This window comes from Crassostrea angulata, chromosome 2 (assembly GCF_025612915.1).
Source record: "Crassostrea angulata isolate pt1a10 chromosome 2, ASM2561291v2, whole genome shotgun sequence".
In the NCBI taxonomy this organism is placed as follows: Eukaryota; Metazoa; Mollusca; class Bivalvia; order Ostreida; family Ostreidae; genus Magallana; species Magallana angulata.
The window spans coordinates 76,920,173-76,935,224 of record NC_069112.1 but is presented as its reverse complement, the minus strand read 5'-3'; the positions used below and the strand labels follow the sequence as shown (position 1 = coordinate 76,935,224).

The window sequence follows — 15,052 nt, the reverse complement described above, 5'->3', positions numbered from 1 at the left end:
ATGGCTATATTGGCCCCACCCTAGAGCCTGAACACCTAACAAAGGGGTCATGCATTTCACAATTTTAGTAGAGGCCCTCATGGACATCATAACCTTGTATTCAAGTTTTTGCTCACATGTGTGGAAGTAGAGAAGATGATTGTATGAGATTTAAAACATCTTTACTATATGTCCATATTGGCACCACCCTAGAGCCTGAACACCCAATGAAGGGGTAATGAATTTCACAAATTTGGTAGGGGGCCTCATGGATAGCATAATAATGCATTTAGTTTTTCACAAAATTAATATTTATGGGAACAGAGAAGAAGATTTTCTTAGATTTGATACATTTTTACTATATGGCTATATTGGACCCCTGACCCAGAAGACATGAAACTCACAATTTAGGTAGAGGGTTTCATGGACATCATAATCATGCATTTAGTTTTTTAAAAATATATATGTCAGTAGAGAAGAAGATTTTATAAGATTTAAAACATTTTTACTATATGGCCATATTCGCCCCACCCTAGAATCAGAACCCCTGACCCAGGGGCCATAAATTTCACAATTTTGGTAGAGGGCTTCATGGACATCATAACCATGCAACCAGTTTTTCCTCACATGCGTGGGAGTAGGGAAGAAGATTTTTGAAAATTTGGCTTTTTTACATATTTGGCCCCGCCCGTGTCACCCAAGGGGTGGTAGAGTCATGAATTTCACAATTTAGATTTTTCTGACCATAGAGATGCTTTACACCAAAATTAATACAATTGACATGGTAGTTTTCAAGAAGTTAAAAATGTAAAATTGTTGACGCACGACGACGGACGACTCAGGTGACCTAAAACATTATAAATATTGATACTTAACGATCACTTTTTATTTCAAGCGCAGGTCTCTAAATATTTTTGTTACCAATTTTCAATGTTAGGATATTGACAAAACCTGTTACATTATAAAAAGCCGACATAGAAAGAAAACTGATTTGTACTGCAAGATGAATAAAAATACAAATACAATACCTTCAAATCAAACAAACTAATAATGTACAAAACAAACAGGCACAAAGCAAGAAGAGAAAAATGAAGTTAATTGACAATTTAAGACAATATAGCTATTTTGATGTTACATGTATTTTTAATATCAACATATTCATAGAGATAATGTGCGCCTAGTATCTTTAGTTTTAGTAACTTTTGTAATAAAAAAAAAAGATCTGTCGCCAATGCTTTTGATTAATGACCAAAAAAACGAGCTTACTACAACCCTATCATTCAGAACGAAAACTTTTAGACGTTATACTGCGTTATAGTATTTTTTGGTATTAGTTTACTGTTAAGTTTACACCATGCAAGTATACATTTTTTAGATTTTTCTGGGAAAAGTGTTCAGTGATGTTGGGTTGCATACATTTTCAGTTACTGTTCCATAATATTGGCCAACTCATAATGTGCAAGTAAACATTATATTTTTTCCAAAAGCGTGTGGTCGAGGATATTATGGTGTTGAGTGTCAACAAGAATGTGGACACTGCCATGACCTAACTAAGTGTTTCCACACCAACGGGTCATGTTTAACTGGGTGTGAAGCTGGCTATCATGGGGAAGCGTGTAAAGCATGTGAGTGGAAATATAATATATTTTAAGAAAGAACAGAAAAATAATTAACTTACATTTTAGTTAACAAAATAGCAAGCATCCATTTTACATGTATCTAGCTTTTGATTCATACTTTATGAATTGTATTCAGCATGCCCTTACGAATTCTTTGGACAGGAATGTGGTGACAAATGTAATTATAGTTTGTACGTTATCTATTACTTTCAGCTTGCCAATACGGATTCTTTGGACCAGATTGTCTTCACGAATGTAACGACACCTGTGATGGTTGTAACAGATTCAATGGTTCTTGTGATTCTGGGTGTAACCCTGGATGGCAGGGATATGAGTGTCAAGAAGGTAATGAAGTGCACCTATAGTGTTTAAGTTGATCTATTGAGAGAACATCTAAGTTACATGAGTAAAACATGTTTGAAGTTCAAAGATGAACAATTATTTTAAGAGGTAGTTATACACAAGTATAAGGCTTTAAAAAAATAATGTACTTATTGCCAGTTAGTGTGTATATGGTAATATTGTTAAAGATATTGGTCATTATGCAGTGTTGTTTTTAACAATAATAATCAATGCCAGTGTCATATTATTAAAATAATGTTGTTGTTTTTATAAAGCCTTTGAATGACTTATTGCTTGCTTAGAGTTACACACTTACCACGAATATGCTATATAATATTAAAACGCAGTGTGAAAATTAGCGACATCAATCAACCAGACTTGTAAGGGATTTATTAGGATCCACTTGCATTGTTAATCCACTCAGGATCAACAATTGAAACTAAGACGGGTTCTCATTTTTACCTCTAATATTACGACATAGCGTATATTAGACGGTAGGTGCGTTATTAGGAACCAATTACTACAATTCATAACCCATTAAGCACCCACTGGGCTTGACTAACGCGATCGCACACAGCAGCCTCCACGTGACCGCAATTAATCTATAAATTGGGCTATCAGTTCTCACTGCGTTACATTACCAGTATCCTCTAATCTACCAACACACATTGGTAATTAGATGGATTCCTACCTAACCTACACACTAATTGTTGTTATTGTACACACGCAGCTCCTCTATTTAAATGGCTCGACGATTAAATAGACGGAGTAAACAAAACAAAACCGTGAAACGCACGTGTAATTATTTACGGGCTTATCAGGCTCACTGTAAAATATCTACGGCCATAGGAGACAAGCTCGTGTTAAACCTATCACGACACACGCTTTCCAAAGACGAGCTCTCACTTTTGAGCAAAGGCTTAAAATTCATTCCTACGCCAAAAAATAACAACGCTAAGCATTTACTTCTCAAAGACTTTGACGAATTTGCAAGAAAACTCAGATGCAAATTCCACTTTGATACCGGGGACAACTCGCCGATTCACCCCTTTAAAACAAAGTCTGGGTTTATGCCGCCTTTGGCTTGCCGAGAACTCGAGGATTACATAGATAAAACAAAACTTGAACTTTCCTCAATGGAAATTGTAAACACGAGATCGAATATCTCTAAATCTGAGAGAGCGGCTATTTTATCGCTTAAAAATAACAACGACATCGTTATATAAAAAAAGCAGATAAAAGTAATACCATTGTCATTATGAACAGAGATCAGTATGTCTCAGAAGCACATCGACAACTGTTATCCAAACACTATATGTAAGTACCTGAACCGAACATGCTCAAGCTGCATAATGATATTCAAAATATACTTTCGGAAATGCATATAAATGGGTCACTAGACAAAGAAACTTACAAGTTTCTGAATGACAATAAACCGTCATTAAAATGTGGTCATCTTTATCTTCTACCAAAAACCCACAAAATTCCTGAACACATTTACAACGCTTTAATGAACGGTCATTGCAGCATCAGAAAATTACCACCTGGTAGACCAAGTATCGCGCAATGCAACACGCCGACAAGGAAAATAGGACAGTACTGCGATCACTTTCTCGTCCCTATCGTACAAAAACAATCAACGTATATTAAAGATACTGCGGACTTTATCAACAAAATTGAAAGCCTCACGCCGCCACCTAACGCATTATTAATTACTTATGACGTGACAAGCATGTACACAAACATGGAATTCAATGAACTTCTTCCATCGGTGCACGAGGCTTACACGCAGGCTAATAAAATTAAATCAGACATTCCTTGTCCCACACCCAAGGAGCTAACGCTATTATTGAAATGCGTTTTAGAAAACAATTACTTTGAATTTGACGGAAAATTCTACAAGCAAATCATTGGAGCAAGCATGGGTGCAATTCCAAGTCCAGAAATTTGTGACATTCGAATGTATCAAATCACACAGCATATTGTTACACAGTTTCGTCATGCAAACAAAATTTTGTTCCATGGAAGATATCGGGATGATGGCTTTATTCTATTCAATGGCACCACAGAGGAAATAGAGGATTTTTTTCAAATTGGCAATCATTGTCACAAGCATCTTCAATTTACGCTTGAAGTCTCACCATCTTCTGTGAATTTTCTTGATACTACAGTTTACAAAGACCCCAGATTTCAAACCTTTAACAAGCTTGACATCAAGTCATTTATCAAACCTACAAACAACTTTCAATATCTACAAAGACAGAGCGCTCATAGCCCATCTCTGTTTAAAGGTTTCATTAAAGGAGAATGCATTAGACATGCACGAAATACTACCGACCCTACAATTTTGAATGCTACACTCAATGATTTTAAGGCGCATCTGTCAAAGCGGGGCTACTCTCCCCAAGAAATCGACCCAATTATCAAAGAAACAACAAACACAAATCGAACAAAACTCATCCTCAATAAGACTCCAAAGCAAGCACTACATAACCCTACGGTATTGGTTACTAAATTCAATCCTTGCCTTAAAGGACTCAAAAAGCGTATTTTAAAGTATTGGGATATTGTACTTAGGAATTCTGAATGCAAATCTTCTTTTGATGCTCGACCTATTATAGCTTTCAGCAAGCACAAAAACATTAGCGACGAGATAATCAGGTCTCACTTAAAATAATCATCAACTATTCTTGCAGATCCCTGATGAGGCTCATAACTGCCGAAACACTCTACAACTATTAGTACTTGCATATTTTAAATTGCAATTTGCTTTTTTGCAAAACATTACACTATCTTTGTGGTTTGGAGTGTCGGGTCCTAATAAATCCCTTACAAGTCTGGTTGATTGATGTCGCTAATTTTCACAAGTAAATTCCTTAAACAACAAACGCAGGCAATAAAAAAAACATTTTGTATATACTTTTTTTCCCCATCGGTTTTTTTTTCTATTGGCGTTAAAAAATGAATTATCAGCAAAAAAACTATATTATTTTATACTTATTTATACAGCTTGCGATACAGAATCATTTGGTGATAACTGCAGTAAAACATGTGGACACTGTCGTGACGTCAACCACTGTTCCAATATTAACGGAACATGTTTGACTGGATGTGATGTTGGTTATCACGGAGACTTGTGTAAAACACGTAAGTTATAACGCTCAACAAGGTATGGACTTCAGATTCACCCTTTATTCTATAAAACATGTTTGTTTGAGGATCATTTTAAAGGAACTAAGACACGATTTGAGATCAAAATGTTATATGTTCTATTTTTATGCATAACATAATTGATTTGTGCATTTTGAATGATTGGCCAAAATTTGAATGTCCGATGGCAAGTTACAAGCTTGACACAGAGGTTAGAATTATTGTTATGTAAACAAAGCTCGAGTCTATAGTTGTTAACAAACAGTGTTAAGTAAGGGAATTAACATTTCTTTGACGAAATGACGTGTGGAAACAAGCTATACTGATTAAGTGTGTTCATAAATAATATCAACAAAAGAAAGCATAAATTGAATAGAAACTTATACCAATGCAACACATATGTAACAAATAAGACGTGAGCTTTGTTTACAAAATAAAGAATATCAAACTATGTGTCTTGCTTGTAACTCGATATTTGAATTTCAAACTGTGAGGAAGCATTAACAATGTCCTATTAAACATTTTAGACATTGAAAAATAAAAAATATTTGAAATTTTTTAACTCAAATCGTGTCCAAATCCCTTTAAGCAAAACACAGTTTAATTCGTCAAGAGAAATTAATTTAAACTTGTTTGATATAGTTCATAATTATTGATTAATTAGATTTAAATATTACATATATCAATGCACCTTTTATATGATGTTGTTGTGATGTACATTTACCTTCTCTAAAAATAATATGATATATAGTTTACTAGCTGGAGGCGACCGAATAGTAATGTCGTCTCCTCCAATCATCTGTTAGTTGCCAAATTTCTCTTATTCAGTTGACTGAATGCCAGAGTCGGATTCTATGTACGTATTTGCTTCATAATCCATGTGTTTAATGTAGCGTGCTCTTATGGATTTTTTGGACAAAATTGTGCTGACAGATGTAACGACACCTGTGATGGTTGTAACAGATTCAATGGTTCTTGTGATTCTGGATGTAACCCTGGATGGCAAGGATATGAGTGTCAAGAAGGTAATGAAGTGCACCCAGAGTGTTTAAGTTGATCTATTGAGAGAACATTTAAGTTTCATGAGTAAAACATGTTTGAAGTTCATAGATGAACAATTATTGTTTTCAGTAATTACACATAAGTTATGAGTACAAAAAAAAATAATTCACATATTGCCAGTCAGTGTGTATATGGTAATATTGCTAAAGAGACTGGTCAGTATACAATGTTGTTTATTTTTAAGACAATTAATAATAGTTTAAATGTCATTTTATTAGAATATTTTTTTTATAAAGTCATTGAATGACTAAGTGCTTGCTTAGGGTAACGCACTTAACCTGGAGATGCTATATAATAATTAAAAGACTTTGTTTTCAAAGTAAAATTTATAAACAACAAATACAAGCAATAAAAAAAAAAATATACTACTTTGCAAATAATATGGACTCCTTCTCCTTTAATCTACTGAAAGTAAATTAAAACAGATAAATTTCAAATGTTTATAAATTACAAACATATATAAATGTATGTAAATTTTTCCAAACGGAGTTCTACTATTAGCGTTAACAAATCAAATATCAGCAAAAAAAAGTTCCATATGATTTTACTCGTTTATATTAGTTGCTATTGACTTCAATCCTTGGATATCATTCACAAAAAAATGTAGAATGGTTTACAACATATCACTTTTTAGCTCACCTGAGCTGAAAGCTCAAGTGGGCTATTCTGATCACATTTTGTCCGTCGTCCGTCTGTCTGTCTGTCTGTCCGTCTGTCTGTCCGTCTGTAAACTTTTTACAATTTGAACTTCTTCTCTAAAACCGTTTTTTCAATTTCAACCAAATTTGGCACAAAGCCTCCTTATGTGAGGGCGAATATAAATTGCAAAAATAAAAGTCCGATCTGTATTCAAAGCGGAGAAAACCTTGAAACTGTAGAAAAAGGGGGGTGCATTTTTAAAAATCTTATTCTCAAGAACTACTGATTCCAATTCAACGTAGTTTATCATAAATTATCCATCTGGGAAGAAAAATATAAATTGCAAAAATTAAGTGCTAATTCTGTTTCAAATCTTGAGTTATTACGAAAATAATAATAAAGGAAATGCGTGTTTCAATCAGTTTAATAGCTTTGGGTTCGGCATCCGGTAATCCGGCATCCGGTAAAATGGGTAGGCAAGACTTGGTCTGGGCAAAACAAAGATTGGCAGTTATTAATCTGCCAATCTCATTAAAATTTCAGGATATTTGATGGACTAGTATATTTGTATTCGCTGTAAATATTGCTGCAAAATAATGCGTATTTGGAATTAACGATTGTCGATCTGCCTTGGCTTTTATTTTGCCACGGCCCGGGTTTGCATACCCATTTTACCTAGACTCGTATTCCATACTTCTAAAACGAGGTTCTTTGTTTAAAGCAGCCATGACATTATACGAAAAAGGGTCGATCTGACTATGATGAATTTGCTTGTTGTGCAACAGTTCGCGTATGAAGGGAAATTTTTGAAACATGCAAAATATATTGTTGCCGATTTTGTGAAGTAAATTGAGGCTAAATATTTCAATACGTTGACAGTTTTCACACATGACGTTGGTGTTAACTTGTTCCGACTTTCGTTTCGTTTTCATTATTTCTGCTTGTAACCTGGGAACTATCGTCTGTATTATTTCGTGATTTTTACGTATCAAATCAAACAGAGACTTTGGTAAATCAAACAGTTAACTGTTTACCTGCGCAAATTAAGCAAAATCTGATGTATCAAAAAATAATGAAATACAATTCATTCTATCGGTAATTCGATCGGCATTATCTTTTGCGTAATGGTAGATTAATGCAATAGGTTTTGTTGCGATGCTCGGCATTTTCTCGAGTTTATTCAGTTTAAATAAAGTTTGACATTGCTGACGGAAATATGTAGGTATATACATGTTTATGTATGATTCATTTCGAAAAAATAAATTGTGTTCTTTATTTGTTTTAGTGAATGTTTCTTGTGGTTAATTGTTTTCAATTTCTATTTACTAACCATATTTGAGTGTTCAGCTGCAAATTATAAGCAAGATACAGAGATTTGCTCACAATTCTATGTTTGTACACAGATCTTAAAAACTAAAGATTAAAAAAGTAAAAAAAATGTCAATATTTATTAAGAAAATTTTCAAAGTCTGTTCGTTCCAAACCAACTTTAACATCTTATTGTATTGTAAACTTAACATTTTTTCGTCATTATTACTCCTACTGTACATGTGATCCTTCACTGTGTTTGTGTACATTTGTATAAACTGATTTTGAACCTCAAATACCAGTGAACGGGTCTTGAGTGAATAAAAGAATATAAAATCTTAGGCCATTCTTTTTTTCCATTTTAAATGCTGAATAGGAAATACCAAGTTAAAAATCATAAGCTGAATGTAATAACTCATGTAAACAAATTATGAATCAAACCTAGGCGAACTGTGAGCTCTGTATCTTGCTTATAATTCTACAATTGACGCTGAAATTTTGGTTGAACATTAGAAAATCTCTATGAATTAGAGTATGTTAAATACTTGTACAAACAAAATAAAAGAATGATACTAGTATTCTGTATATATCTACTCTCTGGGGCCCTCTCTTTATACAATAAATAATGTGAAACCTACATCAATTTTGATAGTTTTCCAGACACGAGTAAATAAGACGACATCTTTAAAACAGTTTCCATATTTCTGACACATTTCTGTTGTGGGGATAAAGTAATTATCGCTATTCCTAAGAATATCACAGCGGAAAATTATCCTGGTTTGTACGTGAAGTAAATAACAGTCATTTAATCAAATAAAATTTTTGATTTTTTTTAATTTGAGGAATTGAGCACATTGAGGTACAATTTTCGCCTTCACATCTATACATGTAGGGTTTTTAAAATAAAAAACAATAACTATTATTTTTTTTTAATATAATAACTAGTAAGTACTGAGTAGTTGATGAAAAAAATGTACCTTTATGCTCTCATATATTTTGATCGCTTTACAAAGGGGGGGGGGGCAGAACGAAAATATAGGGATTTGGATGTTAACAACTTAACAGTATACCTCTACCAAATGTTTAGTTTTATATCTTGCGTATAAATTTCTTATTCTGGTAAAAAATAGTATTTCATGAAGGTACAATGTCAAAGATTACATGTATACAAAAAAAAGTGTAAAATTCGAATACTTTACAATATTTATTTTTTGTTTTTCTACCGAGGGACCATAAGGCACAATATCTTTTGAACGCCAATTGTTGCTCGGGTAAGCGATGTGGCCCCATGGGCCTCTTGTTTTTCTCACCAGCTTGTGACAAGGAATCGTTCGGTGATAACTGCAGTAAAACATGCGGACACTGTCGTGACGTCAACCAGTGTTCCAATATTAACGGAACATGTATGACTGGATGTGATGTTGGTTATCACGGGGGCTTGTGTAAAACACGTAAGTAATAACGCTCAACAAGGTATGGACTTCATACTCAACCCGCTCTCTATAAAACATGTTTGAGGATCATTTTATGCAAAACACAATTTAATTCCGCAAGACAAATTAATTTAAACTTCCTTGATATAATTCAGAATTATTGATTTATCAGATTAAGATATAGACATCAGTGCACCTTTCATATAATGTTGTTGTGATGTACATTTACCTTCTCTAAAAATAATATGATAAAAAGTTAACAGGCTGGAACCGACTGAATAGTAATGTTGTCACCTCCAACCTTCTGTTAGTTGCCAATATTTCTATCATTCAATTGACTCAATGCCAGAGTCGGATTTTATGTACGTATTTGCTTCATAAGCCATGTGTTTAATGTAGCGTGCCCTTACGGATTTTTTGGACACGATTGTGCTGACAGATGTAACGACACCTGTGATGGTTGTAACAGATTCAATGGTTCTTGTGGTACTGGGTGTAACCCCGGATGGCAAGGATATGAGTGTCAAAATGGTAATGGAGATTTTGTACACATATATAATATGTACTGAATTAGTCAAACCAACTTTTACTAACATATTACTTGAATAATACAGATATTGTGTACATTTGTACTGATTACTGAGTAGTTGACGAGACAAAATATAAGGTATCGATAGTAAGTTAATCTTCAAATTATCCATGAACTAAAACTCTAATATAAGTATCACACAGTCATGTTTACTTACATTTACATGTACTGTGCAAATGATATGTTAAGGCAATAAAACTGTTTATAAGTATCATAAGATTAATCCATAACAATTGAGCTGATTTTTTTTTCCAACCATCAAACCCTTAGACGAAAAGTAATATGAAAAGTGAGTTTATTCACAGTATTTTACCAAACGTTAATAAAAAAACATTAAGTTACTACATACATCTTTTTTTGTATGCAATGATTGTGTTACAAAAATCAATTATGCAACGAAATCTATTTTTAAAACCTGAAGTCGTCTGTGTCGTCATGTTCAGCCTTGTTATCATCTCAGCCAATTTGTGATGTAACCAAAAGAGAACAATTCCATTATTTTTATGTTGTTGATCAATTGACAAATGCATGTCCCGCTCATTAATTTAATCGTTCTAATACACCTCCTCCTCCCCACAAAATTGTCTTGCTCTATTATATATTAATTAATATATGTATACATTGCTCTAGTTTTGATACATTATTGTTTTATATAATTCATAAAAAGGGACGAAACTTCAATTCGGTTTGTTTTAAACGTATCAAATGTCCTTTCAATAGCTTGCGATACAGGGTCTTTTGGGGACAACTGCAGTGATACATGTGGATACTGTCGTGACATGGACCAGTGTTCTAATATCAACGGAACATGTTTAACTGGGTGTGATGCAGGTTATCACGGGGACTTGTGTAAAACACGTGAGTAATAATTTTCAACAAAGTACCAACTTCAGATCGAACCCCACCCACTCTGTATCAAAATGTATAATAATCATTTTAAGAAAAACAATTGTCATTACAAAATAATTTAAACTGATTTCCTTTTGGATCATAAGTATAAAACTATTTGGTTTACGATATTACCTACATCAATAAACAATTAATTAAATTATTGGGATATGCATGTACATTTCCGTAAAAGTAACCTTAAAAATAGGCGACTATCTGACTATCAAGGAATGAACTTCAGATTCAACCCCACCCACCCGGAATTAAAATGTATAATGATCATTTTAAGAAAAACAATTCTTATTACAAAATAATTTAAACTTCTTTTCTTTTGGATCATAAGTATAGAATTATTTGATTTGTATATTACCTACATCAATTAACAATTAATATGAACTTACTGGGATATGCATGTACATTTCCTTAAAAGTAACCTTAAAAATAGTCGACTATCTGGAGGCGACTGAATGGTAATGTTGTCTCTCTTATATTTTACATTCCACATATATTTTGTATGTAAAGCTACTGCAGATATAGCACCATAACACAGACAGGGTACTAAAAGGTTAAATCACGAGTTTTAATTGTGACGTCACAAACGTTGAACGCTGATAAATACAACGTCATAAGCAAAAATCAAATATCACGCTTGTGGCTGTTACTGTGGCTCTTCAATTAATTTGAACTTACCCATTGGATAATACAGTAATTTGAGGTATAATTCGCATTTGCGTCCAAGGCAAGAAGGTAAACAAATGTAAATATAAGCATTAAATCCTTATTTTTTGAAAGATATAGTCTCATAACTGCAACGGTGTGTGCAAACAAATTTTTCAATTTGTATGCACACACCGTTGCAGTTATGAGACTATATCTTTCAAAAAATAAGGATTCAATACTTAAATATATATTTAAGCTGCCTTTAGTGCAATTTTTACTTAAATGTATGTCAAATTCTGATTATATGTACATTTGTGTTTCATAATTTATATGTTAAACGTAGCTTGTCCGTCCGGATTCTTTGGACCAGACTGTGTTGACATTTGTAAAGACGCCTGTGATGGTTGTAACAGATTCAATGGTTCCTGTGATTCTGGATGTAACACCGGATGGCATGGATATGAGTGTCAGATTGGTAAATTTGTTATTTGTCAAAAATGCATACAGTATGAATGTATACAATGTCCACTTTAGCTCATTCACCTTTGTCGACTGAAAGCGGATTTATTAAATGGTGAAATAGAAAAACGAAGCGGCAAAATTTCTGAAGAGTTCTTTAACGTATTATTTTGTAAAGATTAAATAAAAAAACATAATAACCCTTTCCCCACGGTTTTAAAGTTAGAAACATAACCATTTAATAGTTTTTTTAAGTGCATAAATGACAGGCAGGAGTTTTCTGAGCCAGTAGTTTAGCAGTGATTATCCGAATATTGTGTTATGGGTCGCACGGCCTTATCGCACACGTCAGGCGGAATATTTAATCTGGATATCGTCGAATAACCCCTTAATGTGTGAGGGTACTATGACCGGTAGAAATTCACAAGTCGGTATGTCGAATAACAATTTATTAATGATCCAAACTTGTCGTTTCTACACGATCTATGCAGTCGGCATGGACAATACAAGGTCCAGTCTCCAGCTGACGATCATAGTGGATAACGACTAATCTGTAGGTAAAACATACATACAGGTGTAAATAAATAGAGTTACTCTTGACACAACCAATAGTTAATTTAAAAGATTACTCAAGATATATAATTAGTTAAATAACAGGTGACATCTTAATTTCCGGCGGTGAAGGTCTAATTAGAAATAATTAGCACTAACTTAAAGAAACAGTATGTCACTCTAAATAAGTGTTTCTCACACGGTGACAGTACTTCGGAAGAACCCTTCTTTCCAACATTTCTTACAAACGCCTCCGGAATCACGGTTTCGGTTGCAGGCGTCTCAGTTGCTGAAAGCTGGCCCTGCCGAAAAATGTGTTCTTCTGCGTGAGGTTCATGAGGCACAGCGTTCCGGAATTGTTGAATGGCCTTGACGGAATTAACCCTACAGGAAATTCATCGATGGGCTCAAAAAAAGTCAGACATCTTGCCAGTAATTTAACAATCGAGCAACCCACTGAAAATAGGTAAACGCACGCGACGTACCGATAAATTTTGCGCTAAGGGAGAGTATGCCTAAAACATTGGCTTTTTGGTCAGTCTAGCACCGACGTGGAACTTTCCTTTGATATAGCTCAATTGTATTTCATTTTTTGCAAAAAGTCGTTACTTAGGAACATGTCATCTTGGAGAAGGGCAACGTACACTGGAACGTTGAGCTGGGATTCCCCGATTTCGATTAGTACACCCCGAGGGCAACCACGACCTTGGTTGTCCCATCAGGTTAACATCTGTATTAGAGTACGCGGGTAGATTAAGGCAACTCCGAGTTGACTGACTGTCGATATTATGATCAATTTAAATTCTTTTAACATTTATAAAATCAGTGCGGAATATTGATATCAAGTTAACGTGTTCGCCATGATATTATTTTTCTGCAGTTAAAAAAAAGATAACTTTTTACCTTCACAAAAAATCAAAAAGTGTAACACTACACCGAAGTTCATTTGTATGTATAATACAATAATGTGATCGGCGGTTAGTTCAGGATTACTCATATTACTGCTAGAATCCTCTTGTTAATCACATAAAATAAATAGTACTAGTGTCATTATGTTTCGGAAACCCCCTCGACTTTTTCAATTTCATTGAAAATACTATGTAGTTTTTTACATCAGCAAAGCACAGGGTTCTAGCAGCACTTTCAATTAGTTTATGTCATATGCTTTTGATAAATGCCAAATTTAATTTTCATTATATTTTTAGGGCAGTATTACAATTTTGCCTTTTTGTATACAGTGACAGAGAAAAGGCCGGTCATGCCACGTAAATGTCTGCCTGCTTACCTTATAACACTTGCTAATGAAACAAAATTTCCATGCCCGTATTATCCTGATTATATCCAAACTGACATTCATCTAAAACTTGTTTATCAGTATGAAATAAGTCTTAATCCCATTGTGCTAAAATTGTGATCTTGGCCGCAGTATCCACTATTACACTCTCTGCGCCACGATTTACCTTAACTGATATGCGTCACGAACTGTCCCCATACCAAAAGCCCCCAGACCTGACGGATAGCACAACTCGAGTACCTGCCCCTACTGTTGAAGAACCGGGGAAACTTACATGCTTGATGTCACCACTTTAACATGTACCCACACGAGCTTAAAGTGGCTCCAAACACCAACAGTTTATTCCGATTTTCAATAGAAGACCACAAAACATATACTTATCAAATATTAAAAAGATGATAGTGTTACTATAGGTATATTTAAAGATTTTTTTTTTTTTTTTGTAAAATAATTTTAGAAAGTTAACTATTAACAAATTGAAAGATATTTTTCTGGCAAATCATGGATATTTCCTTCGGACTTTTTTTTCAGTATTTCCCCCAAAAATAACTGTTCGTATCTTCTTACTCTATTTAACAATCATCTGAAAAAGCTGTTTGATGTTATAAGAAAATGTATTTTAATAAAAGTGAAAAAAAAAATGTATGAAAATCATTGCAAATAAAGACTAAACATTTTTTGTTGGATTTTTCTTTCATAATTTTAAACCAAAAAATATATTTAAGAATATTTTGGAAAGGTTAAAAATTTTATAATCCCCAGCAGGATACGAACTCATCACGTACAAGTCCGTAGTAAACCTTATAACCCATTGCACTACGATGTATGATGAGAATGATGGGAAAGAAAATATTTATAAAACTAGATACGATCTCGTTACGAGTAACGAGTAGGTCTTCCGTTCAATTTTTAAACGATACGATTAAAATACAAGTGAAAAGCTGTCAATGTGACAGCAAACCGGGTTTTCTTTTATGTAAACTGTATCCATAATCCAGTTCAAAAGCTGGTATTATTTTGATAAATTATCGGAAATCAAAATCCTAGCAATATGCACACCTCTGATATATGTACAATT

The 15,052-nt window shown here is 33.8% G+C and overlaps 1 protein-coding gene across 1 annotated transcript in view; it reads left to right on the top strand.

Annotated features, from left to right (window-relative positions):
* The window catches only part of LOC128170918 (neurogenic locus notch homolog protein 2-like), a 658,320-nt gene that overhangs the window by 581,083 nt on the left and 62,185 nt on the right, over nt 1-15,052 (top strand). Inside the window, exons 19-24 of the mRNA XM_052836668.1 lie at nt 4,950-5,087; nt 5,984-6,115; nt 9,413-9,550; nt 9,932-10,063; nt 10,842-10,979; nt 12,013-12,144. Of these exons, the coding sequence (XP_052692628.1) occupies nt 4,950-5,087; nt 5,984-6,115; nt 9,413-9,550; nt 9,932-10,063; nt 10,842-10,979; nt 12,013-12,144 (810 nt within the window). The remainder of the gene's footprint in view (nt 1-4,949; nt 5,088-5,983; nt 6,116-9,412; nt 9,551-9,931; nt 10,064-10,841; nt 10,980-12,012; nt 12,145-15,052) is intronic.